We start from the raw sequence: 23,226 nt of genomic DNA on the forward strand, positions 1-23,226 counted from the left end.
ATACAGAGCCACCTATGTGGGTTTTGGTGGATTTGCATACTCAATTGGCATCTCAGCCCTGCGTGAATCATCCTATTATGGAAGGTGTCAATGATACGTTGTAAGCGTACAAAAGAAAAGAGTAAGCCCTTCTCTCAAGTGATTCATGTTAGCTCGGCACACTAGACTCACACACTCGTTTGGGTCCTGGTCACTCACTCACTCACTTGTTGGCGATTATCATTCCAAAATGCACATTTCCACTCTTTTCACAACGTTCGCTTTGACACTCTCAGTTCAGGCCCAGCACCATAATGGAGCAGCGGCCGCTCGTGAGTTGCTTGAGAGAGCCGAGCTTTACCCTCATACCACACCACCGCACTATAGCCCTCCTCCGTATCCAACAGGGTCTTTGCATCCCACGATAACCCCTCCGCCAGGGTTTTACTCGACGGGGCCAAGCACGTTTTCAACTCTTTTCTCCAGCAACACTACGAGCAAGCACAAGACGAAGAAGAGAACAAGCACCCGCCGTTCAAGTAGCCGCTCGTCAAGCCCTAGCAAAACTTCAAGCAGAAGCTCAAAGTCTTCCGGGTTCAGCACTGCCTCTTCTTCTAGTATGAGCAGTAGCTCACGCGCGCCCCCATCTTCAAGTTCCAAGGCTAGCAGCTCCCACGGTTCCTCCTCGTCTCACTCCAGCCTCAGCTTCAGCACGCGTCCATCGTCAACACCCACCTCCGGCATACATTCAAGTATCACAGGGCGTTCTACCCCCACCTTCAATGCCAGTAAAAACCCCACCACCCCAGTTCCTAGTCCCATAGATGGCGGTGGGGCTGCTGCGCCTCCCGGTGGCAGCGGAGGTGGCAATGGAGGTGGTGGCGGAGGCGGTGATGGAGGCAGCGGCAAAGGCGGCGGCGGAGGTGGAGGTGGAGATGGAGGTGCAGGCGGTGCAGGTGGTGCGGGAACCACAAGAACGAGCACGGGATCTAGCTCTAGCTCCCTTCCGCCAACGCCAACCAAGTCGCTTCCGCTAGTCACACCGGCTGTTGGTACAACATCAGGGTCATCTATTTTGGAAGTTGTGACGGCAACGAACATCAACCCGCCCGCTTCAAGTAGTGCTGTGCCATCCCCCGTTCCATGCTATGTAAGTAAAACTGTACCACTACTGATGCAAAGGAACGCTCTAGAAATTAGTCGTCCTTGGCCGCCCTCTCTCCAGAGCCATGTGCTAACCAATGGGCCTACAGAACTACGAGTGGTTTGCATACGGATGGTGCTGCCCTGGTCCAGGCGTTACTTGCAAGAATGACGATGGTATCTGCTACTTTGATGGTTCAGGAGGCACCGATGTGTTACCAAATTCGGCCGTTTGTCCGCCTGGAAACGCAAGCCATTGATGATTGAACGTTCGAACAACTTATGACTTGACGCAGGTGGGGAGCAAAGGAATAGAAGATCAGAACTAGAAATGATAGGGCAGTGTAGTTGGCTTACTACTTAGTACCGTACGAAAATTCTTCTTTTTAACAGTATGCTACACAGTTTTCGGTGGTGACTCCTACAGAAACACTCTGCTGAAAACTAGAACAGCACTGCAGTGAAGAATCCAGAAACCTGCCTCACCAATGACCCACCCTGGGCCTTACAGTTGCAACTGTAACGATTGACTTGTGACTTACCTTGGACGTTAGATTTGGAGCTGTAAAATGTGAAGATCATACCGGAAGAATTTACATGTAGATTTTGGATTAAAGTCAATTGATTACTATGCCAGGCTTCCTGATCAACTGACAATAGGCTATGAAGCCTTAAAGTCTTGTTGGAACCTTGGGCTCCTTCTATCCGCTCCAATATGTTCGATCGTCTCTCAACCCTCTCACAATTTTCGTTAGATCGGCTTATTCACCTTGATCTCTGCCATTTGGCAAAGTTCAGTAAACGTGCCAAAGCCAACAGATCTTCTTTCACACAACCTCGGCAATAAAGCCAGCCTTCTTTTCAGTTTTCGGAAATGACGTATTCTCTTAAGATTCCGGTTCCCACTGACAACCTTCAGTATTCAGAGTTTCAAAATCAACTTATAAACACTGGCGATGACTTCTCAGACTACGTCAACCTTTCCATGTTAGCGAGGTTCCGGTGCTACGGGGAACACCCTTGCTAGTCGAGACGGAAAATTTCAACTTAACCGGATGAACCTAGATTCAAAATCAACGCAGAATAGAATTGGATAGAAGAAGATCATGACTGAAAAACCGACCTAACTCGCAGTTCAAATCTTCCGACGTGGCACCCGCCTTATCTGACCATGCTTTACACCACTCATCCTTGAACCGAGCTCGCTAAGAACAGGAACCTTCTTCGCAAACTCAAGAGGTCGCTTCCATGCTGGAGAAAATCGCTCAAGAGGGAATGTAGTGCATATCGGCCCCTCCAAGTCTCTTGTCTAGGAGCTCGAGGCCGTTTTCTGCAAATTTTCGCGGTTTACAGCCATTTCTAAAGATGGAGCTATTTGAACTCTCCATGGATGCCTCCGGTGTCGCCTTTTGAATCCCTCAAGAGTAAAAGATTTGACAATTCCATTTCATTGTGGTTGGTCATCTCTATTGATATTTTACTATCATCGGGAATACTCTGTCCTAAGGTCTGGTTCGGAGACGAGCTTGATGGGCAGCTCCTACGACAGCCAGCAAGAAGAAATGTATCATAAGTCTGATAATACGGTGACAAGAGGGTAAGAGCCTTTCTAAGACCGTTCTTATGACCTGCCTGTTAACAGTCTCGTCGGGTTTTAATCAACTGAATCATGAAGGCTAAATAAATAAGCGAGGGCTCTATATACTTGAGACTTTGTAAAAATTGAACCTTAAATCCACAATAGGCAGCTAGTAGTTGTCAAGCAAATGCCCACTATTAAAGCCACCCATCTTCCTTATTAGAGCGTCGCTTAGTTAGAATAAACTGATGAGAGCCTATACAATTATTCAATAAACTAAAAGCGACAAAGAATCAGTTAGCGACTGGAGGATAGAAAAAAGACTTTTGATACAATTCTTCTTGCATGCTGCCGTAGGCTCTGGCCCCTGCAGTACTTCTCCACCTTCAGGAGACTGAGCGTTAGAAGGTTGTCATGCGGACCATCTCGATGTATCTACCCGGTTTATGAATACAGCCGCGTGACTGCCTTGCGTTTTTCCGCAAATCGGCTGATCGTGGCTATTCTCGCTTTGAAATATAGAATGGAAATCCCCTTTTATTCGGAACTGCCGTATTCAGGCAAGTCGGAGTTCTGTCGATCAGAGCCAAAAACCGGCAGAACGACTACCGGATCAACCGACATGTTTGTTCGATGCGGAGCAGGTCGGCTCGGCGTAAGTCCGGCTTGTTGATGGCACTGATACAGAGCGACTTTACATAGTCACAAATGCAACCTTGCAAGCTTAATAACATCATGACTCGGGGATTGGACGCCTTAGCACTTTTTTGGTATATGCTAAGAAGGCTTAGAAAAGCCTCAGCTTCTCGAACAACCCAATGTCGTATTTCTACGATGAGATTCGAGTTTCTAGAAACAGGTGGAGCTTTGTTGGAGCTGGCAACGGTGTGGATGTTATTGACCTTGTTTCCGGGCTAGCATATGGCATTATTCGTGTGGATGGAGGTAGCAACCTGGCCGTGAACATGGCGCTGAGTGATAGTGAGCTGTGGATTTTGGGTAAAGGTGGTGTCTGGCATGTGAGCTATGTTGCAGAGAGATTGCATCAGGTTTCGTAATACCAATCTTACCTTTCGAAGCTTCAGGTTATCTATCATTGTGATTAACACGGATTAGAAGCATTTGGGATAATCGAGACACTACAATCAAAATGGAAACATATTTTTCAAACATCAACTTTCAGGTATCTCATTAAACGCTCAAAGGACTATGGCTACAATATTTTGTCTTAGTAGACATACACAAACTCATCATTCTGGCGGTCAGTCAAGTCCAAGAAGGCATTGTCTCCCAGCTGTGCACCGGCCGCATCATTCTGTGCGCTGACATAGTGGTGCTCCATACTCAGATCCTGAATCTTTCTCGGCTTGCCGTTGGCGACTCTCTTGCGCTCCTGCATCTTATTGGAGATGAAGAGGTTGATAACCTGCAGACCAATGACGGCGAGCAAAGCACAGGTGATACCCATGACCTTGGTAAGACCAGGCTTGTACTCGGGAGCATCTTTGGCGTCGAAGAGGAGCGGCCCGATAATGTTGCCGGCAGACGACCCCGCATTGTACAAGGACATGATGACGGACTTTTTTGTGGTACCGGCAATGTTGGAAATCATCCAAGAGACGATGAGAGGGTTTCCACCGAAGAGGAATGCAAGCATGTAGTACGCCGCGAGGAGAGGTGGGATGCTGTTCCTGGGAAGGACATAGAGCATAACCGCCCCGGCGAGCACAGGGGCGAGGATCGCTGCGAGGAAGGCCGACTTGATGCGGAATCGGTGAGCGAGGTAGGACGCTGGGAAGATGACGACGAGCTGGACGAAACCGAACGGAATGTTAAGCAGAGAGCTCTTCATGCTGTCGAAGCCGAAGCCGGAAATGACAATGGGGCCAAAGGTGTTCGTCACAGCGGCGGTGACGTTGAGGCACACAGCCATACCGACAAAGAGCCAGCTCTTGGGCTCGTAGAGAGCTTCCCAAACCTGGCCCCACTTGAACTCGTTACCTCCTGTGCCGGTCTGGTTGGCTCGAAGGCGTTCGATGGCCTGCAGCTTCTCGTGCTCGGTGAGGAAGCGTGCCGAGGGGATATCGCTGTCGAGGACGAACCAGACCACGGGCGCGGAGAGGACCGTGATCAGGCCGACAAAGATGAAGAGGATCTGCCACGAGTGGATGGACCCGCTGATCTGACCCAGGCCGTAAGAGACGGAGGCGGCGAACATGGTTGCGAGACCGTTTGTGCCGTACCAGAATGCCACGCGCATGGGCTGCTCGGCGCGACGGTACCACTGAGACGTGATGACGGAGAAGAGCGGGAGGCACCCGGCCTCGAACAAGCCCAGAAGGAAGCGCGTTGCCAAGAGACCGGCGTAGTTGTGGCATGCAGCCATGCAGACCTGCGCGATACCCCAACCCAAGACCAAGACGGCCATCAGAGTGCGATGCGGCACCTTGACGATGAGCCATGAGGAAAAGGGCTGCCATGCGAGCTGGGCTATGGCGGCGATGGAGCTGACCATGGAGTATTCATTTCCGGTCAAGTTGCAGTCTGTTCTTAGGCCGTGAATGGCGCCATAGCCGAGGACGGACTTGTCGAGGATCTGGAGAAAGTAGACCCAGATGAGGATCGAGAGGATTCGCTTGTCGGTCTTTCGGCGGATGCGTTTGTTCTGAAAGTGGTTGAGTCAGCTGCCATGCGAGAGAACTCAAAAGTAAGGGCGCCTTACATCTTCCTCAGTGACCTCGATTTGCTGATCACCGATAAGGTTCGCGGCGCGATCAGCGCCTCTGGCAATGTTCTGGCCCTGGTGCTTGAGCTGTTCGATATCTTCGGTGTTGCGACGTTCAAGCTGAGACACACCGTCTCCGGTCTTTGATGCGGTGTCCATGGTGATTTCAAGCTCTCTGACGGCAAGCTCTACTTGATGAACGGCTGACTAAATCTTCACAGGAGGTCAAGAAGAGACAGCCAGCTTCGCTCTTGATGGTCCATCTATACATCCAGCCAAGATGGGCGGCGATATCCAACCATCTTATACCTATGTAGACCCCGATTATTGTCGTATCGCCGCCCGCGTCGTAGGCCGCTCAGATGTTCGGCGAAAAGCTCGAGCCGAGTTCGTCATGGGCAACATTGACCGTACGAGGTGCGTCAAACCCATACCCATATCGTCCAATAATTGCTTCAGATAGGTGGGTGTGAGAGGATCCCCCCCATGGGGTCCTACCCGTTCCCCCTCAAACCATCACCGCGCTAAGCAAGTTTATAGGTTGGCACGACTGGAACGCGTGGAGAGACGGGACGGAAATGGCACTAATTCCCCTCAAACCGACAGCTACCCACATGCACCTTCGGGTAGTGGGGTCGGGATGTTGGGGATGGGAAGAAGTCCGCCTGCGGTGAGCGTAGCCGTGCATAAAATGGTACACTACCGTGACCTTTATGACCTAGTGCGGCCTTGGCTGGACAGACCTCGGCGGAATCTTCAAAGTTGAAGGTGGGAAGAGAGGACGGACTGGGAATTCGATGCCCCCCACGCAGAGGCTGAGGATTAACTTTGCACCAAGTAAAGATGACATGGTGTCAACTGGCCCGGGACTGTGGACGTGTTCAGCTTGCTACGCTGTGCTTCTTTTAGGTGGAAACTATCTAGCGCCCAGACTCCCTTAGGAGACGAAGGTTTGTCCCAGTCAAAATGACATAGATGGTGTCCAGCGTTGGGGTAGCTATGCCTAGTTCCTTGCCCTTTCGGTAGGGGTAACCGAGGATGATGTCCACTTCCATCGGCCGCCCGGCTTTGAAGTCGTTTTGCATGCTGCTACCGATAGGATGCATGGCCAAGATCTTGTCGATCAGCTTGTCGACCAGGTCATACTCGATGGGCACCTTGCATGCCTTAGCGACATCAATGACTTCTCTCATCAGGCGCTGGGTCATTGGGGTAGCGTCGGCTGAGGAGCTCAGCCATGAGTGGGTGTCGAGCAGTGTTAATGTCGTGAGCGAGTTCCAGGCGGCATTCCAAACTACCTTTTCCCATCGCTGGACTTGGATGTTGGGCACCACCTGGAAGACGGTCTTGCCCTCCGTCAACAGAGACGCAAACTCATCCAGCCGCTGTTGCTCCACTGCCTGGGATGTGTCATTCGGATACAATCCTATTTGCATGTCTTCGGACTTTGTGTGTTTGATGTGTCCGGGCTGCGGCTGAGCGGCTCCGGTCCAGGTCTGTCTCATCAGCACGAGGCCGAACCAGGTTCTTGGGGACTTCCCCTCCGACTTACCACGCATGAAATGATTGTTGTGTGGGGAAATGCCTTACGGAACGGCACCTCGTTACCGACACCGTTCTGAATAATGACAATCGTGGATCTCTCTGCATCTACTGCCGGGGCGATTTCTGCGGGAACTGCATCCTGCGTGATGGCCTTGTGGGCGCAGACAATGTAGTCAAACTTTGCGTCTGCCTCTGCGGCATTCCTCACGACTTGGCGGCATTAGCTTCTCGGCATCTCGAGTGGCAGGACCAAGTTCTTGGTGTTGCTGCGCAGGGAACATGAATGATATGCATACCTCGGTAAGGGCGTACGGTGTGCTCGCCGTGGTTCTCGCTGGCGATGGCGATTCCATTCTCCTTCACTGCGTCGTAATTCGACCTCGCAACAACCGTTAATCTGACCTTGGGTACTCTGCTGAGAATGAAGGCATAAAATGATCCAATACTGAACAGTCCACGTCAGTTTCTCACATGGCCAGGTCTTCACGGGGAGCAACGCACGCCCCCAGCCCATAGAGGAGGACCTCGATCTGCTGGCCGCCTGCAGTCATTGTCGAATTTGCCGTAGGGTTTGGACCTTGTCTCGCTGAAGCCCCAGCTGTGGCACAAGGACTTTGGTTGGCGCTGAGCTGTGCTGGGTGTGCAATTCTGACATGGACTCCTGACTCAGCCTAGTATTTGTACACTAATCCGTCAGATAGCTGTTGCGAATCCCGGCCGGCAACTAGGCTGACCACGTTGGACTTCAGCAACCCGATGTTCAATGCGGAGGCGGATAAGCTACCCGGGTGAATACCCCAGAGATCCTTTGTAGCGTCTCTGACCTTTTGTCGGCAGACCTTGTGTCGCGTATCGTGGGGGAACGGGTGAGAGAGAGACTTCTTGGGGGTCGATGGGGGTCGCCGGGCATGACATTCGGCGTGTATGACCAGGGGTCTGGAGAGGTGTCCGACGTGGCGCCCCATCACCCCATCTTTCCCCCTCATTTCTCGGCCATCTTCCTGGTCTGACGCGGGGAAGCCGGTACTGAACCTTGTTTTCGTGATTGGAGGCCTCAGTATGGTGAATCTCGGTCGACCTTCGTTTCGGGTCCGTGGGGTGTTCAGGGAGGCTCAGCCATTTGTTTGCCCTTTGGAGGATGATATCATCGGGTGCGATTGACGGGTTTGCGCCATTGCGTCTATTTCCGAGTAGGCTTCTATTATGCGAGAAGAAAACCGGGCCAAGCTGAAGCACTGGGAGGAAACTGTGTTCGGTGTGACTTTGATTCATGATGTTTTAAATTTGACCGTACTCCTAGCATTGAGGCTTTCATGAGTCACTTTTGACTACCTAGGTTGAATTCCGTGATTGCGTACTGTTTTACCGCAATTCTCCTTCACCTCCGGGGTTGCGAAGAAGATCTCTTTCTTTCCAACTTTTCGCCCCAAACCCTCGCGCAATTCGCAATCTGCAAGGCCGTCCCTCGGATTCGGGTTGCCTGTCTGACGAGTTTGCTTCTTTCTGATGGTGTTTTGGATGTCTTCCCAGGATCCGATTCTTCATCCTTGATCGTATGACCCCATTCGTCGGCCGACCTGGCCACTAAACGAGCAGCATCTTCAATCTTCTTTCCCGGTGGCTCTGATCCGTCTTCAGTGAAGCAATCCTGGGGTTGCGTTGCAATCACGCCCGCAATAAGGTTCCATACAGCGATTAGATCCTCCTTTGGAATGGAAGGGGATATCGTTGCTGATATAGACCGCCGTTCGGCTGAATAGCTTCGTATCGGTTTCGCTAATGAACCCGGGCGGTCTAACGCCCGTGCTATCAAGCAGTTGCTGCACGCGCCGTTGTAGATGCTCGACATTTTGACGCACTCTGGCGAAAGACCGTCTCCCTTTCGACATTTGGGGCATTCGTCCCCAGAACTTTGCAACTCTCCTCGCTCATGAAGCATGATTGCTTCTAGAACAGATGCCTGCGAGATATCTGGTGATGCCCTATCGGTTTTGACCCTCCAAGCCCTCCGCATTGGTAGAGGACCAAGGATCTTCATGGTATCTGTGGTAGGCGTGATGGGTGGTAGCAGACCTTGATCTCCCAGAGAGCCCTCCGCAGCATATTGGGCAGAGGCAGGAGATGCGTCTTGGAGAGTTTTGTGCCGTCCTCTGTGCTCGTGCGATCCTTGGCGATGTGTTACCCCGCTATCCGCCGCCGTGGCCTTCGAGCTGGTCTGACCAGTGCTCGTTGCCGCTCCAAACCGGAGTCTCGATGCCAATGTTGCGGAAGGCATCGTGCCCTGTTCCTTTCGTTGAATTTCTCCAGCTTTGGCCAGTAGTTGAAGTGTGATGTCCGCGATTTCCCTTTCATCGCCCATCACGACGAGGCTGACGAGGGCATGTCAAGAACAAGGAGGTGTCCAGCCGACCAAAAGAAGCACCAACAACGAACGGAAAAACCGAGAACCCACTGAAAAAAGAACTCAACCTCGTGATGCGGACCAGGTGGTCCACATACTCCAACGTACGAAAACGGCACTTATAAGTTGTGATGAAGAAGCCCGAGTCTTGCCTCCAGTTACGTAATTCTATTGGTCATGTGTTCTACCGCGTGCGAGCTCGGAGGTGGTGGGTGATTGGCCGCCAGCATCTGCCGTGACAGTCAGATTCTTAAGACGTTCTGGGCTCTTGGAGACTTGCTGAGGGAATCGGGCACTTTTGGTCTGGTGCTGGCTTTCAAGCGAACCGTTCCTCTACGGCTTGTGCCAGGGCCCCCCATGATGTATGTGGTAGAAAGAAGCACAGCACAGCACAGCATAGTACAGCGTGGGCTCTGGTCGAAGCAGGGCAGGGTGTTTGTTGGATTCAGCAAACATCTCGCTAGTGATGATGGCCTATTCCCCGATTGGACCAAGTGGCAATACTGGGCTCATTTTTCCGTCGCCAGTGTGGGATGTTCGCCCGAGAAGTCGGGAATGACAACCCTTCCCGCGGAAAGATGCTTCAAGTGTCTCACCTGATCGCGCATGCGAGCTGAGAAGCGGCCGGGCCCCCGGGGTCCGGGAGCACTGGCGGTGACCAAGTTGAGAGCGAACGTGGGTTGGCTTACCGAACATAGCCGGGCAGCGTCGATCCATTTTTGAGATGAAATCTGACACGGCCATACGCACATACGCCAGTCCGGGTAAGGGTTAGCGGAAGTGCAAAAAGAGTACGGCTAGATGGGGTTTGTTCTTCTTTTGGCCTCGTACCTCGCATGATCGGGCGTGCAAATGAGAAACAACCAACCCCCCACGGGGAAGACTCACCTCTCTGCTGGTTTCTGCGTCACACGCATGATAGTCTCCAACCAGCGACAAATTCAGCGAGTCGCGTGCGTACGGGGAAAAAGAAAACCACGCCGGTTTCCACCGCGGATGTCACCATCTCGACTGATCAACACGCTGATTCCGGCCCGGAAGTTGGAACAATCCAGATACCTGATCGGCTGGGCAAGCCATTGTGGAGAAGATACAGTGGAGTTTGATGGAGTCAAAGAGGGAAAACTCCCTGTTTAGCGGGTGAGAAAACCGTAATTGTTTGGTACCATAAACCCCCGCGTGATACGGATAGTCTCCGACTCCTTCGTTTCCTCCATTCTGTGGGGGGTAGGGGGGCTTTTCGATGGCCTCGGACCACGAATAGTCTCTCCTTGGTCTCTCCTTGGAGAGGTGCCGGCGTGGGGGTTCGGACTACGTGGTTACATGGGTCGCTGCCACGGCTTATGTTACTGATTTTCGTGCTTGACTTACACCGACACAGGGAAGGGGGCGAAAGTTGATCCCATGATCATCCACGTTGCGTTGGTCTGACTCCCTTACATCCTGGTATTGGATTCTCTTTGTTACAAAAGCTTTGCTCACGATAAACCTAGTCTGCCAAAATCTTCCTCATATCCAGCGCCGCTCCCAAATCAGCTCCCCTCACGTATCCTCCCTTCGTACCCCAAACCCGCAGAATCGGCCCCCCATGTCTCCTTCAGCGAACGGCGGCTCCGCCAGTCACAACGGCAACGGCACACAACACGGATCAAGGCCGGCTTTGACGCCCGGCCTCTACGTACCGACTGTCGCTTTCTTCCGTCCCGACGACTCAGTAGACCTCGAGACCACACATTCCCACGCCGTCCGCCTTGCCAGTGCCGGGGTGGCCGGTCTCGTCACGCATGGCTCCAATGGCGAAGCCGTGCACCTCGATCACGAGGAGAGACAAAACATCAACCGCACTACACGAGCCGCGCTCGACTCGGCAGGAAAAACCGAACTCCCTCTGATTGTCGGCTGCGGCGCACAGTCGACAAGAGAAACCATTCAACTCTGCAAAGAAGCTGGCGCATCAGGAGGCGACTACGCACTTGTCCTCCCGCCAGCTTACTACGGAGGCCTTCTCACCACTGATCACATCCTGCAACACTTTCGCGAAGTTGCGGACGCAAGTCCAGTCCCCATCCTCATCTACAACTACCCCGGCGCCTGCAGTGGCCTGGACCTCAACTCCGATACCATTATCAACCTCTCGAGTCACCCCAACATTGTCGGCGTGAAGCTAACCTGCGGCAACACTGGCAAGCTGGCGCGGATAGCCGCTGCCACGGCTGCCAAAAAGGGCGACGGTAACGCCATCCCGTTCCGGACGTTCGGCGGCAGCGTCGACTTCACGCTGCAGACGCTTGTCGTCGGTGGCCATGGCATTATTGGTGGAACTGGAAACATCGCGCCTCTTGCTTGCGTGAAGCTCATGAAGCTCTGGGATGAGGGCAAGTTGGCAGAGGCAAGGGAGTTGCAGGCCGTCGTGGCCCGTGGTGACTGGACTGCGATCCAAGGAGGATTCGTTTCGGTCAAGGCAGCACTGCAAGAGTATTATAACTACGGAGGACTTCCGCGGAAGCCTTGCACATTGCTCGAGGGAGAGCGCCTGACAAAGCAAATTGATGGGTTTTCAGAGTTGATTAAGGCCGAGAAGGCACTGCAAAATTAGTTACATGTAACAGCGCGGGTTTGGGGTTAGGCTTCATGAAGGGAACCATGGCGTATTGATCAATTAACGAACATTTACCTCAAACTGCAGCCTAGACGACTGACGAATTAAATAAGTTCGCGTCAGGATTTCTTACGAGATGATAGCGTCTTAAGACTGAAGCATCAGGTCTTTGGCTAATGTCCGGAGAACTAGCCATTGTATAAGCATCATGCTCAGGAGATCATTTGGGAACATACAGTATACGTGCGTCAAAGCGTAGAATTCGAACCCGCGCAGAGTCTAGGCTTTGATTGGTTTGATTCGTTTCAACAAATCGGAGTGTTTCTAGTCTTGCTTGAATATCATGAGGGCTGTATATACCTGCCCGTTTCCACCGTATGTGGTATCGTCTTGGAAAAATTCCTTTTCGATACAGAACCCAAGACGCTTATAGAGATCTACTCCGGCTTCCATGGCATGGATAAAGATGTCAAGACCCATTTCTTTCGCTCGTGCCATGCCGCTCTGCACCAAGGCAGTGCCTATCCCCTTACCCTGGTTGTCCGGATGAACAGCAAGGTAATCCAGTCCTATGAGAAATTGATAAGCAAGAGACGACAGCTTAAGGAAAATCTTCAACGCACGCATGTAATCTTTCTTTGCGAGTATTTCGTTCTTTGCCTCTCGAATAGGAATGAGTAGCTCATCCGACTCATCATTAGGGTCCCAATCGGCCGTCGCGGCTACACGCCGGATCTCTGCTTCCTCCTCAACACTGACAGACGGAACTACGGCATCGAGCCAAGCCGGGGCCCCGTTGTCGTCCTTGGCGTGGGAGGCTGGCAGAATCCAGCGGGCGAATCCAACAATCCGCCCATTAGCGGGGTCCACGGCCTTCTGCTGTCGCTTCGTCTCTGGATCGCTTATGAGATTCCGCGGCGTGCGCTTGGCGACCTGGCTGATGTGGTACTCAAGAGTCCGATGGCGCCAGGCGAGATTCCAGTGCGGATCCGCCCAGAAAGCGGGGATGTTATTCTTGGTCAGCTCATCGCTGTCAGCCACGGTGCAGCCTGTGATGATGTACTTGGACGCCATGTCAATTCCTTTGAAGACGAGGGAACTGTGAGCGATAGCTTTTTGTGAGGCTGATGAACCACAGGAAAAAGAATGGGATCTTGGCGGCCACGATGTTTCTGGCCAACGTGTTCAAAGGTCTTGCTGGCCGGGTTCCAAATGTGGCCCGGTTAGCGGCACTTTTGAGCTGCAGATATCACCACCCCTGCATCACTGGCCACGAGCGTCACCCTGTCAACCCAACTATCAACATCGAAACATCATTAAAGGCCCCCAGACAACGACATAGCGCAGCTGAATACTGCGGCAGCAGAACTTAATACTTGACTCTTCCATTCGAAAGGGACGTGCTTGTTGAGTTGTCCACTTCGAGTCATTTTAGGTCTAGCAGTAATATCAAATGAGACATCCATTGTACAGCTACCTAAACCCGAGTTCACATTCAACTCTCAACATGCTGCGACTTGATGTTGATCTAAACTACCAATTCTGATTCGTTCATGATGAAGCTTTTCTATCACCCCCAAGCTACAGGTCATTGTCCACCTCGTCCTCTTTTCCTTCTTTCTCTTCCCGACGCTCTCCGAACAGTCGCCTAACTGTCATTCTCATTTTTACTCATAATAATTCACTAGGCATAAGATGTCTTACTCCTCTGTTCACTCGTTGTCAGTAGGTCCCCATGACAATTCGTGTCATCCAATAGACCCAATGAATATTACAAACCCCGCATCAAAGCCCTGCTACGTGACCCGAGCCAAACCTGTCTAAACCCTGACCAGATGCCAGCGAGACCAGACTATCACCGGAAAGGAAACGAGCTGACCCCCACGAAAGTGCCTACTCCGGTCGGGGTCTGGCCCGACATCCGAGCGGCTCTGCGGGTCCGGGACTACGGTTCTGACCCCCATCCATCCCGAAGTCCATGCGGAGAGCGGGTCGAACGTGAGGACACGAACCCGAGAGATGTGGACTTGATCGCAAATGGTCTGATGCGTTCCTGATGGTGGCCCCCCCGTCCTTGCTCAACTTTCCAAGTCAGCTTTCCCCGCAGGCACCTATGCTCGAACGCCATCATACGAGACGGAACACGAATCACCTGAGTTTGGCTCCATGCAGAAATCCGCTTCGAGCCGACAATCGGAACTCGCTGGCGGGAAATAATGCGGGTACAGCTGGGCATCGGCGTGGGGGTCCATCCATACTACGTTGTCGCAAGTAGATGGGGGAAGTTTGAGATACTGGGGGATCACCATAGTGCTCATCAAGGGTTTGACTTGAATAAGGATATGAAGAGTGATCACGAGGCAAGAATGACCAGTTTGCTTCAGCGAAAGTTCAGACAATCAAGACAATGGCTACCATTTTAGAAAAGCTCTTCACCTTGCAAGGCCGCACGGCCGTGGTGACGGGAGGCACGCGGGGCATTGGCCAGGCCATGGCAGTGGCCCTTGCGGAAGCAGGTTCAGATATCATTCTCATACAAGTAAGAAGACGCCTATACTTACAGATATAACACATTATTGACTGTGTGACAGAGAGATGAAAGCAACACCGAGACAAAAACACAAGTAGAGGCACTGGGCAGAAAAGCCACCATCTACACAGCAGACCTCTCAAGTCAGGAGGAAGTAGAAGGCTTGAGCAAGCGCATCTTGGCCGATGGCCACGACATCAGTATTCTAGTCACCTGTGCCGGCATCCAACGCAGGCACCCCGCACACAAGTTCCCCATGAGCGACTGGGACGAGGTTCTCCAAGTCAACCTCAAGACAGTCTGGACCCTATGCCGAGACTTTGGCGCTTACATGCTCACCCGCACCCCGAGCCCAGTCAACAGCCACCGCGGTAGTATCATCAATGTGGCCTCACTCGTGAGCTTCCAGGGCGGCATTACGGTACCCGCCTACGCGGCCGCCAAGGGCGGCATAGCACAGCTGACGAAGGCGTTGAGCAACGAGTGGGCGAGCCAGGGTGTCAACGTCAACGCCATTGCGCCTGGGTATGTCGCCACGGACATGAATGAGGCGCTAATCAATAATCCGGAAAGAGCGGCGAGTATTCTGGCCAGGATCCCCGCGGGGAGATGGGGCACCCCGGATGACTTCAAGGGTGCCACGGTGTTTCTTGCGGGGGCGGGGAGTTTGTACGTTTCGGGAGAGCTGCTTACAGTTGATGGGGGCTGGATGGGCCGATGAGACTGACGTGAGCGTACGCGTACTATGTAATTAAGTAAACGTGGAAATACCAAAGACTATTTGATCAGGAAAAAGATCGAAGGGATCGGCAGGAGGATGGACTATTCTCGGGGATGTAAATAAAGTATCCTAGCTGATGAGTGAATCCTACGTCTGATGTGCTGTACAATTTACGGCACTTGCTTTCGCCTCTTCGCCATGAGTCCAGTTCACATCCGATCCAGAATCAGCATGAAGGCATCGAGAGCTTGTCTGAGTAAACATGGCGTGATGAGGCGCGGGGGTGCTTGTTGTCATCCAATTCTATGAAGAGTGAATAAGACGTATGAACGTATGTCAATTCCCGGGTTACTTCGAGAAGTCAAGAAATACAGTGGAGAGCTTTTGAAGAAATACACTAAGTATATTTGGAACCACCGATGTGACTTTGTGGCCAAAGAAGTGAGTAATGTGTTCTCAATTGTTTTAGAAACCATGTGCTGGTGCGACGTAGCATTGTCTCAATGTTGTGAAGCCTGTATCTGGCAATCGCTATATTGGTACATTTCTGATACGACGTAACTCATCAAGGCGCATCTTTACCATTCGCGAATGCTGCCGTCTGGGCCATGGAAGACCTTACATTGCCATGGCTCCGTCTCCTTGGAAATTTTGATAACCATCTCCTCGTCAATGTCGATACCCAGCCCATAGCCAGTGGGCGCCTTGACATAACCACCCTCAATGTCGAAAACGGTGGGGTTCTTCAAATATGTCAAGAGATCAATGTCTCCTGCCTCAGTATTGTAATGCATGCCAAGACTCATCTCAAGGATGGAAAAGTTGGGTGCTGATAATGCGACCTGTACACTTGCCGCGAATGCGACAGGGCCAAGTGGGCAGTGAGGTGCAATCGCCACGTCGTACGCTTCTGCCATGGTGGCGATGCGCTTCGTCTCGGATATTCCTCCAGCATGCGCGATATCTGGCTGAAGTATGTCGACGCTGGCATCCTCGAGGAAGCGTTTGATGTCCCATCTGGTATAAAGACGTTCACCAAAAGCAATGGGGATCGTCGTCTGGTTCGAGAGCTGCTTGATGGCTTCCGGATGTTCGCAAAGTAGGGGCTCCTCGATGAACAGGGGCTCATATGGTTCGAGAGCTCTGGCCAGCTGTTTGGCCATGGCTTTGTGAAGACGGCCATGGAAATCAAGACCAGCGTCAAGGCCGAGGGCTTTGACTTGCTTGAGACGCTCGACTGTGTCTTTTAGGACCCTGGGTGAGTCAACCCAATTCAAGTCCTCGGTTGCATTCATCTTGACGCATGTCAGGCCTTGAGCAATGCGCTTCTTGCTATGACAATGGTAAGTATCATGGAATCCCATTTCCAGTCAAGATGCTTACGCTGCTGCCTCAACATCTGACGGTCTGTCGCCGCCAATCCAGCAGTACACTTGCACCTTGTTGCGAACTTGGCCGCCCAATAGTTCGTAAACAGGGACTTTCAGTGTACGCCCTATTCATCATCATCAGTTAGCTGAAGTTCCTCGGGTATCTTTTGATCTGCATCTAGGAGAGTAATGCAGGCACCTTTCAAATCCCATAACGCAATATCAATGCCTGACATTGCTGACATGAAGACGGGGCCACCTCGGTAGAAGCCATGTCGCCAAAAGGTTTGCCAGATGTGCTCAATGTTGCTGCCAGGAAGTTAGACGATTTTTTTGTAGAGTGATTTGGACTACTGACCCTGCTTCGAGACCTAGTATCCTAGGAATCATCTCCTCAAGACAACCTTCAACAGCCAGGTCATGACCCTCGAGCGTAGCCTCGCCCCAACCATACTCGCCATTTTCGTCGGTGATCTTCACCATGAGCCAACGAGGCTTTACGCGGTAATACCGCACGGATGCGATCTTGACCATATCGGACGAGAACCAAAGAGATGGCGGAAAATGCGTGTGAATAGTTCAAGTCACCTTGAAACTTGCGCTCGTAGCGGGAAGCAGTACAGCCTGGAGAAAGGATGAAGAAGCATATACGATCATTCATCCCATTCTTAACAAAGCTCCCCCCGCATCGCGAATCTCCGCCATGAAACGGCACATGTGCAACAAACACGATCCACGTCTAGGTTTGGGGTCACCCAGGAGGTACGCACTCCACGTCTGGCGTTGGCGGCACATCATCTCCCCCACCCTCCCACGACCCCCACGGAAGTTGGCACAAAATGTACATGGAGGATCGTGGAGAAGGGAATCCCACGATCTCCACCTTAATGCGCCACGGGCCCACGGCACAGCTCGGTGTTGTTCCCGCTGCTCGTCAGACGCGAGTTGTTCACTATTCAGCTCGGAAATTTCCAGCCACGCTTTTCCGTTCTTGCATCTTGTCATCGTCCGTCACTCGCTCTTTGAATGTGCGAGCTAACTCGTACCGATAATGGTAACTGTGATCACGGGCTGAGTCACTGGCATGGCTCGTGATGAAGTAGGAGGTTGAACCTGTGAGTAGGTAAATCCGTACATTTACATTGGATGATCCCCATATTATTTAACAACAAATCTGAGTAGTGCACTGCATAAAAGCATTTCTGTTGGCACTTTTGTCTCCTGATCACGACCCACAGTTCGCGATGCAAGCAGCTGAATAAGTTCATGCTTCCTGTTGAATGCCACGTCGGTGTCCATACCGGAGCCATTTGTGTTGTGGTGCACCTGAGTGGAGACTGCCCCAGTGCCGGTTGAGCAAACTGGCCGGTTTTTCCTCGCCGCCGAATGTTTCCAAAGTGTGAGATTATGTGTTTTGCAAAATAGAAGCAAAACATGAGAGATGACTTGGTTCTGAAGGTGGCTTTGAATATGACCACAGCAGCAATACGAACCTAGAAGATGGGCCATAGGGCAACACCCGCGTTGGTGGCCACGAGGGTTCAAACCCTCCGGGCAGAGTAGGTTTGACTTGATCCTCGCCCTCTGTGCTGTCAGCGTTGAACAATAACCGAGGTATCCGTCCCGCAAATGTGCTTGCACATTCAGTTATTTTGCTCAGGACACATCAGTCCGACACTGTTGGCGAATTTAACACCTCACCTTGAAGGATTTTTGCCTCTGCCACGCTCAACTGCACTGCCAAGTGGATCTTTCCTTCAAACTTCAATTCCATTCTATAACTCTATGTCTAAAGCAGCATTAGTCGTAATCTATGATTTCATGTCTTTGGCCGTCTCAATTTTGTGCTTCTACCTCACGTCTGCCCACCCAGTCTATTGATGCGGTTGATGCGTTGACTCAGCTGCCAGCACTTGCCCACGACTGCCGGGATTACCTGGGCCATTATGTGGGCTCTTCTCTTCTGGAATCCCCGTCTCTTCATCTCGACTCTCGCTCAATGTATCCTCCGGCTTGGCCTCGTCAATCGGATGCAGACCTCTATCTTTAATAAAGAGACAGCCCAACAAGCACAATCCAATGAGTGGTATCTGGAGAATGAAGACTGCACGACTTGCCGCCATGTACGCGTCGAGGACAGCAGACATATCGTGATCGTTTAGTTTCGGTATTGAGTAGGTACTGCTGGCGAGGCCCTTGAAGCCTTCTGGCAGGTTGGCGCGCAAGGTTGCTTGGAGGACTGCCGCAGATACAGCTAATCCGCAAGCACCTCCTGCGCATCGAAAGAAGTTGCGATTGGAGGTGATTACTGCCCTGCGAGACTTGATGGAGTGGGCTTGGAGGGCCACGAGTGTCGGCTGGAAGATGAACCCCACGCCAATGCCGATGATTAGCAGAGGAATCACAATGATCCCGGACTTGGTGTGCCGGTCGTAAATCAGTGTGAGCCCTGCTCCTCTATGGAGATTATTAGTACGTTGCATGAATGCTTGCTAATGTTGGAATATCCTTGACTCACAGTGTCCAAAGGCCGAAGCCTGCCCAGATAACCTCTCCATAGCGCTGGGTTCTAGATATGTACTGCCCCGAGATGATTGAAAATACAGACTGGCAAACTACGAGAGCGACGTAGATCCCCGCAGATTGAATGACGGAGTACTGGTGAGCATTCTGTAGATAGAGGGGAATGTAGTAAAGATATCCCTGGTATACTGCGCCGAATAGGAAGGACTGTGCCAAGAGAACAACGACAACTTTGTTCTTAAAGATTGGGACTGTTCACAATTAGCTGTTATCCTGAGCCAGTGTCTCATGAAGGGAAGTTACCTGGCATCATCGGGAGCTTCGCAAACTTCCACTCCACAATGACAAAAGACACAAGAGCCAATGCCGCTATGGTCAACATGCTGATGACCATCGCCGAGTTCCACGGGAAGTATGCGCCACCTAGATGGGATAAGTATTTGCCCTGCAATGGAATATCATGAGGCTCATGAAAGCTCACCTCCTGAGATAGGGATCAGCAACAAGATGACACCGGCTGACGAGGTGAATGAGCCTGCATAGTCGATCTTCTTGACACTCTTCATAAAGTCTTCATCCGGCGGCTTAGACGGCAAGAAGAAGTATGAGATAATACCGACAATGACGCCGAGGGGTGAGAGCATCCAAAAGAACGCTCTCCAAGTTGCTCTCTCAACAAAGGCGGCAGCAAGAAAAGGCCCCAAGACATTTCCTAGGCCGACCATTGAGCCCAAGATTCCTTGGTATTTGCCCCGCTGCTCCAGAGTAACAACATCTGAGACAATAATCATGGCCAGATTCGTGATACCACCTCCGCCGATGCCCGCAACGCCACGAAAGATGTAAAACATGGTTGCATTCTGCGAAAGCCCGCAGAGCAAGTCTGCGATGGACAGAAGGCCTATGGCGCTCAAAAAGACGGCTTTTCTGCCAAAAATATCTGAAAACCGCCCGTAGAGCATCTGAAATGTCGTGTTGGCGATGAGCGATGTCGTACCCGCCCACGAGATGGTGTCCTCCGCGTTGAGGTCCGCCGCAATGGTTGGCAAAGTGATGCTGATGCCATTTTGGTCGATAAACGAGACGAGTAACGTGACTGCAAGCGTTGAAAAGACTACGAGAAGTTTCCTGAGAGGCAAAATGTTCGTCTGATCGTGAAGAGCCTTTTCGGCTTTGGTTATTTCTTGGTCGCCCCTCATGCTGCAACCCTGGCCGTGGATCGATTGGGACGATGTGAAGGAAATCCGATAAAGCAGATATTAAGGTAGAGTAGATTGCCTCTGAACGAATGATTAAAAAAGTTAAATCCCTTGTGGCTGAACCAGTGAGTAAAAGGTCCAGCCCACGAAAATTTTCAAGAGACAAGCCCGACGTTGAGAGCGGATACCGACGTCCGGGGGAGCCAAGACTCGGATCACCGCCGTCAAAGATTGGTCAATCGGTCTCATCTCGGCTCCGGGTTCGGCAGGAAGAAAAAAAAACTTGGGCTGAAAAGTCGTAGGAGGGGCGAATCCAAACGGCGACGGTTGGAAATATGGGTGCGTCATGGTCAGGCCAACAAGGGACTTCGGCAACTTTTGAAGCGATGGACTCCACAAAAGTCTTTGCGAGTCGGAGCATCCGATCCGCGGCGGCTATGTGCTCGCTGCTCGCTTATCATTCTCGGCACATGTCCGACGCTATTTATCACGCATGATTCGCTCTTCTGCAGGGCCATGTTATCAAAGGCTAAGCTCACTCGTCTAGCTGAAGATACCAACTTGGTAGCTAAGCTGGTTCTTATCGAAAGGCTCACCTGGAGATGGGTTTGTGGCACTGGCAAAAAGGCTCATTCGCGATAAGCTAATACGACCTCAAATTGATAAATACTCACAATGAAGAATTGCAAACTTCGCGATGTACGTTAGTTGAGCACTCCGAATGCAAATTACAAGGTTTTTCTGAATTGCTACACGGGCTCGCAACCAATGAAAATGGTATTCTTGACCAGGCTCAAACGAGCCTGCTCGTCCCGGCAGGAGCTCAAACAGTTCATTCAAACCAAAGAACATCCTGAAGGAGGAACGGCCTACTTTAACGAAGACTTGCTTCCGACTCCTCTAGGTAAGTTTATATGCAAACTTCTTTGAGAGTGGATGAATGGCTGATGTGGCGTTGAAGAGCACCGAAAGTGGACAGCTTTACACTTCTTCACGTACTACTTGACTCAGACATTTTCTCCTGGCTCTTATAACCTCGGAGCGACCCTCATCTCAATCGGCTTGGTATGTTGGCTCAGCAGTGATTACTCAAGTTTGTTCTAACAATAAAACGTGTAGCAATGGTGGCACGGCATGATTGCAGCTGTGATCGGCTCCGCGATCCTCAGCGTTGTCGTCATCCTCAACTCCCGCGGTGCAACTCGCTATCATGTCGGGTTTCCCGTCTATGTGCGCGCTGCTGCTGGTGTTAGTGGTGCAAAACTCTTCATCGTCGTGCGCGCCTCCGTTGCCGTCATCTACTTCGCAACTCAGTCATTTTACGGCGGCATGCTCACCTCAGTAGCCCTCCGAGCTATATTCGGCGCCGGATGGGACAATATCCCCAATCGATTACCGACTAGTGCGGGCATCACTTCCAAGAACCTGTTGGCTTTCTTCATTTTCTGGATTGTCCAGTTCCCAGTCATGTTCATCCACCCGACCATCCTCCGACATCTCTTCGTGGTGAAGTCGGTGGCAACAACTGCAGGCCTGGTCGGCGTCTTGGGATGGGCAGTGCATGCAAACGGGGGTAGTCTAGGAGGCTTCAACTTTGGGGCAAAGTCCCTCAGCGGAGCGGCGCTTGTGTGGCCCATGATCCAAGCCATCAACAGCGTCATGGCTGCGCTATGCCCGATTCTCGTCAACCAGCCGGATGTTGCTCGGTACGCCACACGTCCAGCACAGGCAACTTGGTCGCAGGCCATCGGTATCCTGGTTAGCAAGGTGCTCGTCATGTTCCTGAGTTGTGCCACAACCAGTGCGGCCGCGGGCGTTCTCGGCAAGAGCTATTGGAACGTGTGGGATCTTTACAACGCCATTTTGACAGAGTACTGGGGTCCCGGGGCGCGTGCTGGAATGTTCTTTGCTTCTGTGGTAAGTTGAATATTATTCAGAGTGTCTTCTTCTGCCTCGCTGATCGTTATACAAGGGCATGATACTCGCAATCATTGCGACCAATGCTGGGTCAAACTCTCTGCCCGTTGGTGCCGATACCAGCGGACTTTGGCCAAGATACATCAATATCGTGAGAGGCCAGGTGATATGTGCCCTACTTGCGCCTCTGTGTGTGCCTTGGAAGATTATCGCCAGCGCCAGCTCGTTCCTCACTTTCCTGGGGTCCTATACCGTGTTCTTGATGCCAACTTGCGGGGTAAGTAATCTTCCGGTCTGTGAGGAATGCTCTTTTGTACTGACGAAACATATAGATCATGATCGTGGATTACTGGATCATTCGCCGAGGTAATCTCCATGTTCCTAGTCTGTACACGAAAGTGGAAGGCGCTCCGTATACATACTACAAAGGTTGGAATGTGCGCGCGGTGGCCGCTTGGATTGCCGGTGTTGCGTTCACTGTACACGGCATTGCTGGGAGTTTGGACCCGGATTCCGTCAATCAGGCAAGCAAGAACATGTATAAGCTTGGATTTCTGCTTTCTCTTGCCATGGGCTCGTTAGTCTACTACGTGGCCTGTGTCATCTGGCCCATACCTGTCTACCCGCGGGGAATGGAGTCACAGGCAACGACGACCTTCGAGAGCATGGCGCCATCAGAGGGATTCTTCCCTGGTGAGAGCGTCGACACTATTCGTGGTGTCTTTTACTCCGTTGAGGGTACTGAAGTCAAGCAGACGGAGGGGAAGAATATTGGTGCCGAGTCTGTGAGCGAGAAGTATGCAGTTTGAAACGATGTGTCTAGTTAGTTTTCCTGTACATCTGTCTGTCAGAACTTTGCCATAATCCCAAACGTAGCTCCTGAATGTTTCAGTTCTTTAGCCCTACTTTACATAATAAGAGAGTCTTTATTTGATACAAAGCCTTAAGGACAAACTTGTTCAAACAATTAAGGTATCAAAGGCAATCCCTGCTAA

General features: G+C 51.7%; 10 protein-coding genes across 10 annotated transcripts; 4 read left to right on the forward strand and 6 right to left on the reverse strand.

Moving 5' to 3' along the window:
* Positions 1 to 229: 229 nt before the first annotated feature.
* CORC01_01728 (uncharacterized protein) lies at positions 230 to 1,382 on the forward strand (the record flags this gene model as incomplete). The annotated part of the gene is made up of 2 exons (XM_022613382.1): positions 230 to 1,129; positions 1,233 to 1,382. 2 exons carry the CDS (start codon positions 230 to 232, stop codon positions 1,380 to 1,382), a joined length of 1,050 nt encoding a protein of 349 aa, XP_022480108.1.
* A 2,547-nt stretch (positions 1,383 to 3,929) lies between these two features.
* CORC01_01729 (uncharacterized protein) lies at positions 3,930 to 5,585 on the reverse strand (the record flags this gene model as incomplete). The annotated part of the gene is made up of 2 exons (XM_022613383.1): positions 3,930 to 5,366; positions 5,424 to 5,585. 2 exons carry the CDS (start codon positions 5,583 to 5,585, stop codon positions 3,930 to 3,932), a joined length of 1,599 nt encoding a protein of 532 aa, XP_022480109.1.
* Positions 5,586 to 6,346: 761 nt separating this feature from the next.
* On the reverse strand, positions 6,347 to 7,522 carry CORC01_01730 (2-dehydropantoate 2-reductase; the record flags this gene model as incomplete). Its single annotated transcript, XM_022613384.1, has 4 exons — positions 6,347 to 6,922; positions 6,979 to 7,181; positions 7,268 to 7,416; positions 7,473 to 7,522. 4 exons carry the CDS (start codon positions 7,520 to 7,522, stop codon positions 6,347 to 6,349), a joined length of 978 nt encoding a protein of 325 aa, XP_022480110.1.
* An 827-nt stretch (positions 7,523 to 8,349) lies between these two features.
* Positions 8,350 to 9,330, reverse strand: CORC01_01731 (uncharacterized protein; the record flags this gene model as incomplete). The annotated part of the gene is made up of 1 exon (XM_022613385.1): positions 8,350 to 9,330. One exon carries the CDS (start codon positions 9,328 to 9,330, stop codon positions 8,350 to 8,352), a length of 981 nt encoding a protein of 326 aa, XP_022480111.1.
* A 1,630-nt stretch (positions 9,331 to 10,960) lies between these two features.
* Positions 10,961 to 11,968, forward strand: CORC01_01732 (dihydrodipicolinate synthetase; the record flags this gene model as incomplete). Its single annotated transcript, XM_022613386.1, has 1 exon — positions 10,961 to 11,968. The coding sequence occupies one exon, from the start codon at positions 10,961 to 10,963 to the stop codon at positions 11,966 to 11,968; it is 1,008 nt and encodes a 335-aa protein (XP_022480112.1).
* A 327-nt stretch (positions 11,969 to 12,295) lies between these two features.
* Positions 12,296 to 13,045, reverse strand: CORC01_01733 (acetyltransferase; the record flags this gene model as incomplete). Its single annotated transcript, XM_022613387.1, has 1 exon — positions 12,296 to 13,045. The coding sequence occupies one exon, from the start codon at positions 13,043 to 13,045 to the stop codon at positions 12,296 to 12,298; it is 750 nt and encodes a 249-aa protein (XP_022480113.1).
* Positions 13,046 to 14,378: 1,333 nt separating this feature from the next.
* On the forward strand, positions 14,379 to 15,222 carry CORC01_01734 (2-deoxy-D-gluconate 3-dehydrogenase; the record flags this gene model as incomplete). Its single annotated transcript, XM_022613388.1, has 2 exons — positions 14,379 to 14,510; positions 14,563 to 15,222. The coding sequence occupies 2 exons, from the start codon at positions 14,379 to 14,381 to the stop codon at positions 15,220 to 15,222; spliced, it is 792 nt and encodes a 263-aa protein (XP_022480114.1).
* Positions 15,223 to 15,800: 578 nt separating this feature from the next.
* On the reverse strand, positions 15,801 to 17,126 carry CORC01_01735 (galactonate dehydratase; the record flags this gene model as incomplete). The annotated part of the gene is made up of 4 exons (XM_022613389.1): positions 15,801 to 16,554; positions 16,606 to 16,717; positions 16,792 to 16,901; positions 16,951 to 17,126. 4 exons carry the CDS (start codon positions 17,124 to 17,126, stop codon positions 15,801 to 15,803), a joined length of 1,152 nt encoding a protein of 383 aa, XP_022480115.1.
* A 1,340-nt stretch (positions 17,127 to 18,466) lies between these two features.
* CORC01_01736 (uncharacterized protein) lies at positions 18,467 to 20,314 on the reverse strand (the record flags this gene model as incomplete). Its single annotated transcript, XM_022613390.1, has 4 exons — positions 18,467 to 19,049; positions 19,111 to 19,366; positions 19,419 to 19,538; positions 19,597 to 20,314. 4 exons carry the CDS (start codon positions 20,312 to 20,314, stop codon positions 18,467 to 18,469), a joined length of 1,677 nt encoding a protein of 558 aa, XP_022480116.1.
* Positions 20,315 to 21,088: 774 nt separating this feature from the next.
* CORC01_01737 (uncharacterized protein) lies at positions 21,089 to 23,040 on the forward strand (the record flags this gene model as incomplete). The annotated part of the gene is made up of 5 exons (XM_022613391.1): positions 21,089 to 21,218; positions 21,276 to 21,379; positions 21,434 to 22,231; positions 22,287 to 22,508; positions 22,564 to 23,040. 5 exons carry the CDS (start codon positions 21,089 to 21,091, stop codon positions 23,038 to 23,040), a joined length of 1,731 nt encoding a protein of 576 aa, XP_022480117.1.
* Between the last annotated feature and the right edge of the window lie 186 nt (positions 23,041 to 23,226).

Source organism: Colletotrichum orchidophilum (assembly GCF_001831195.1).
Source record: "Colletotrichum orchidophilum strain IMI 309357 chromosome Unknown Scaffold_9.1, whole genome shotgun sequence".
NCBI lineage: Eukaryota > Fungi > Ascomycota > Sordariomycetes > Glomerellales > Glomerellaceae > Colletotrichum > Colletotrichum orchidophilum.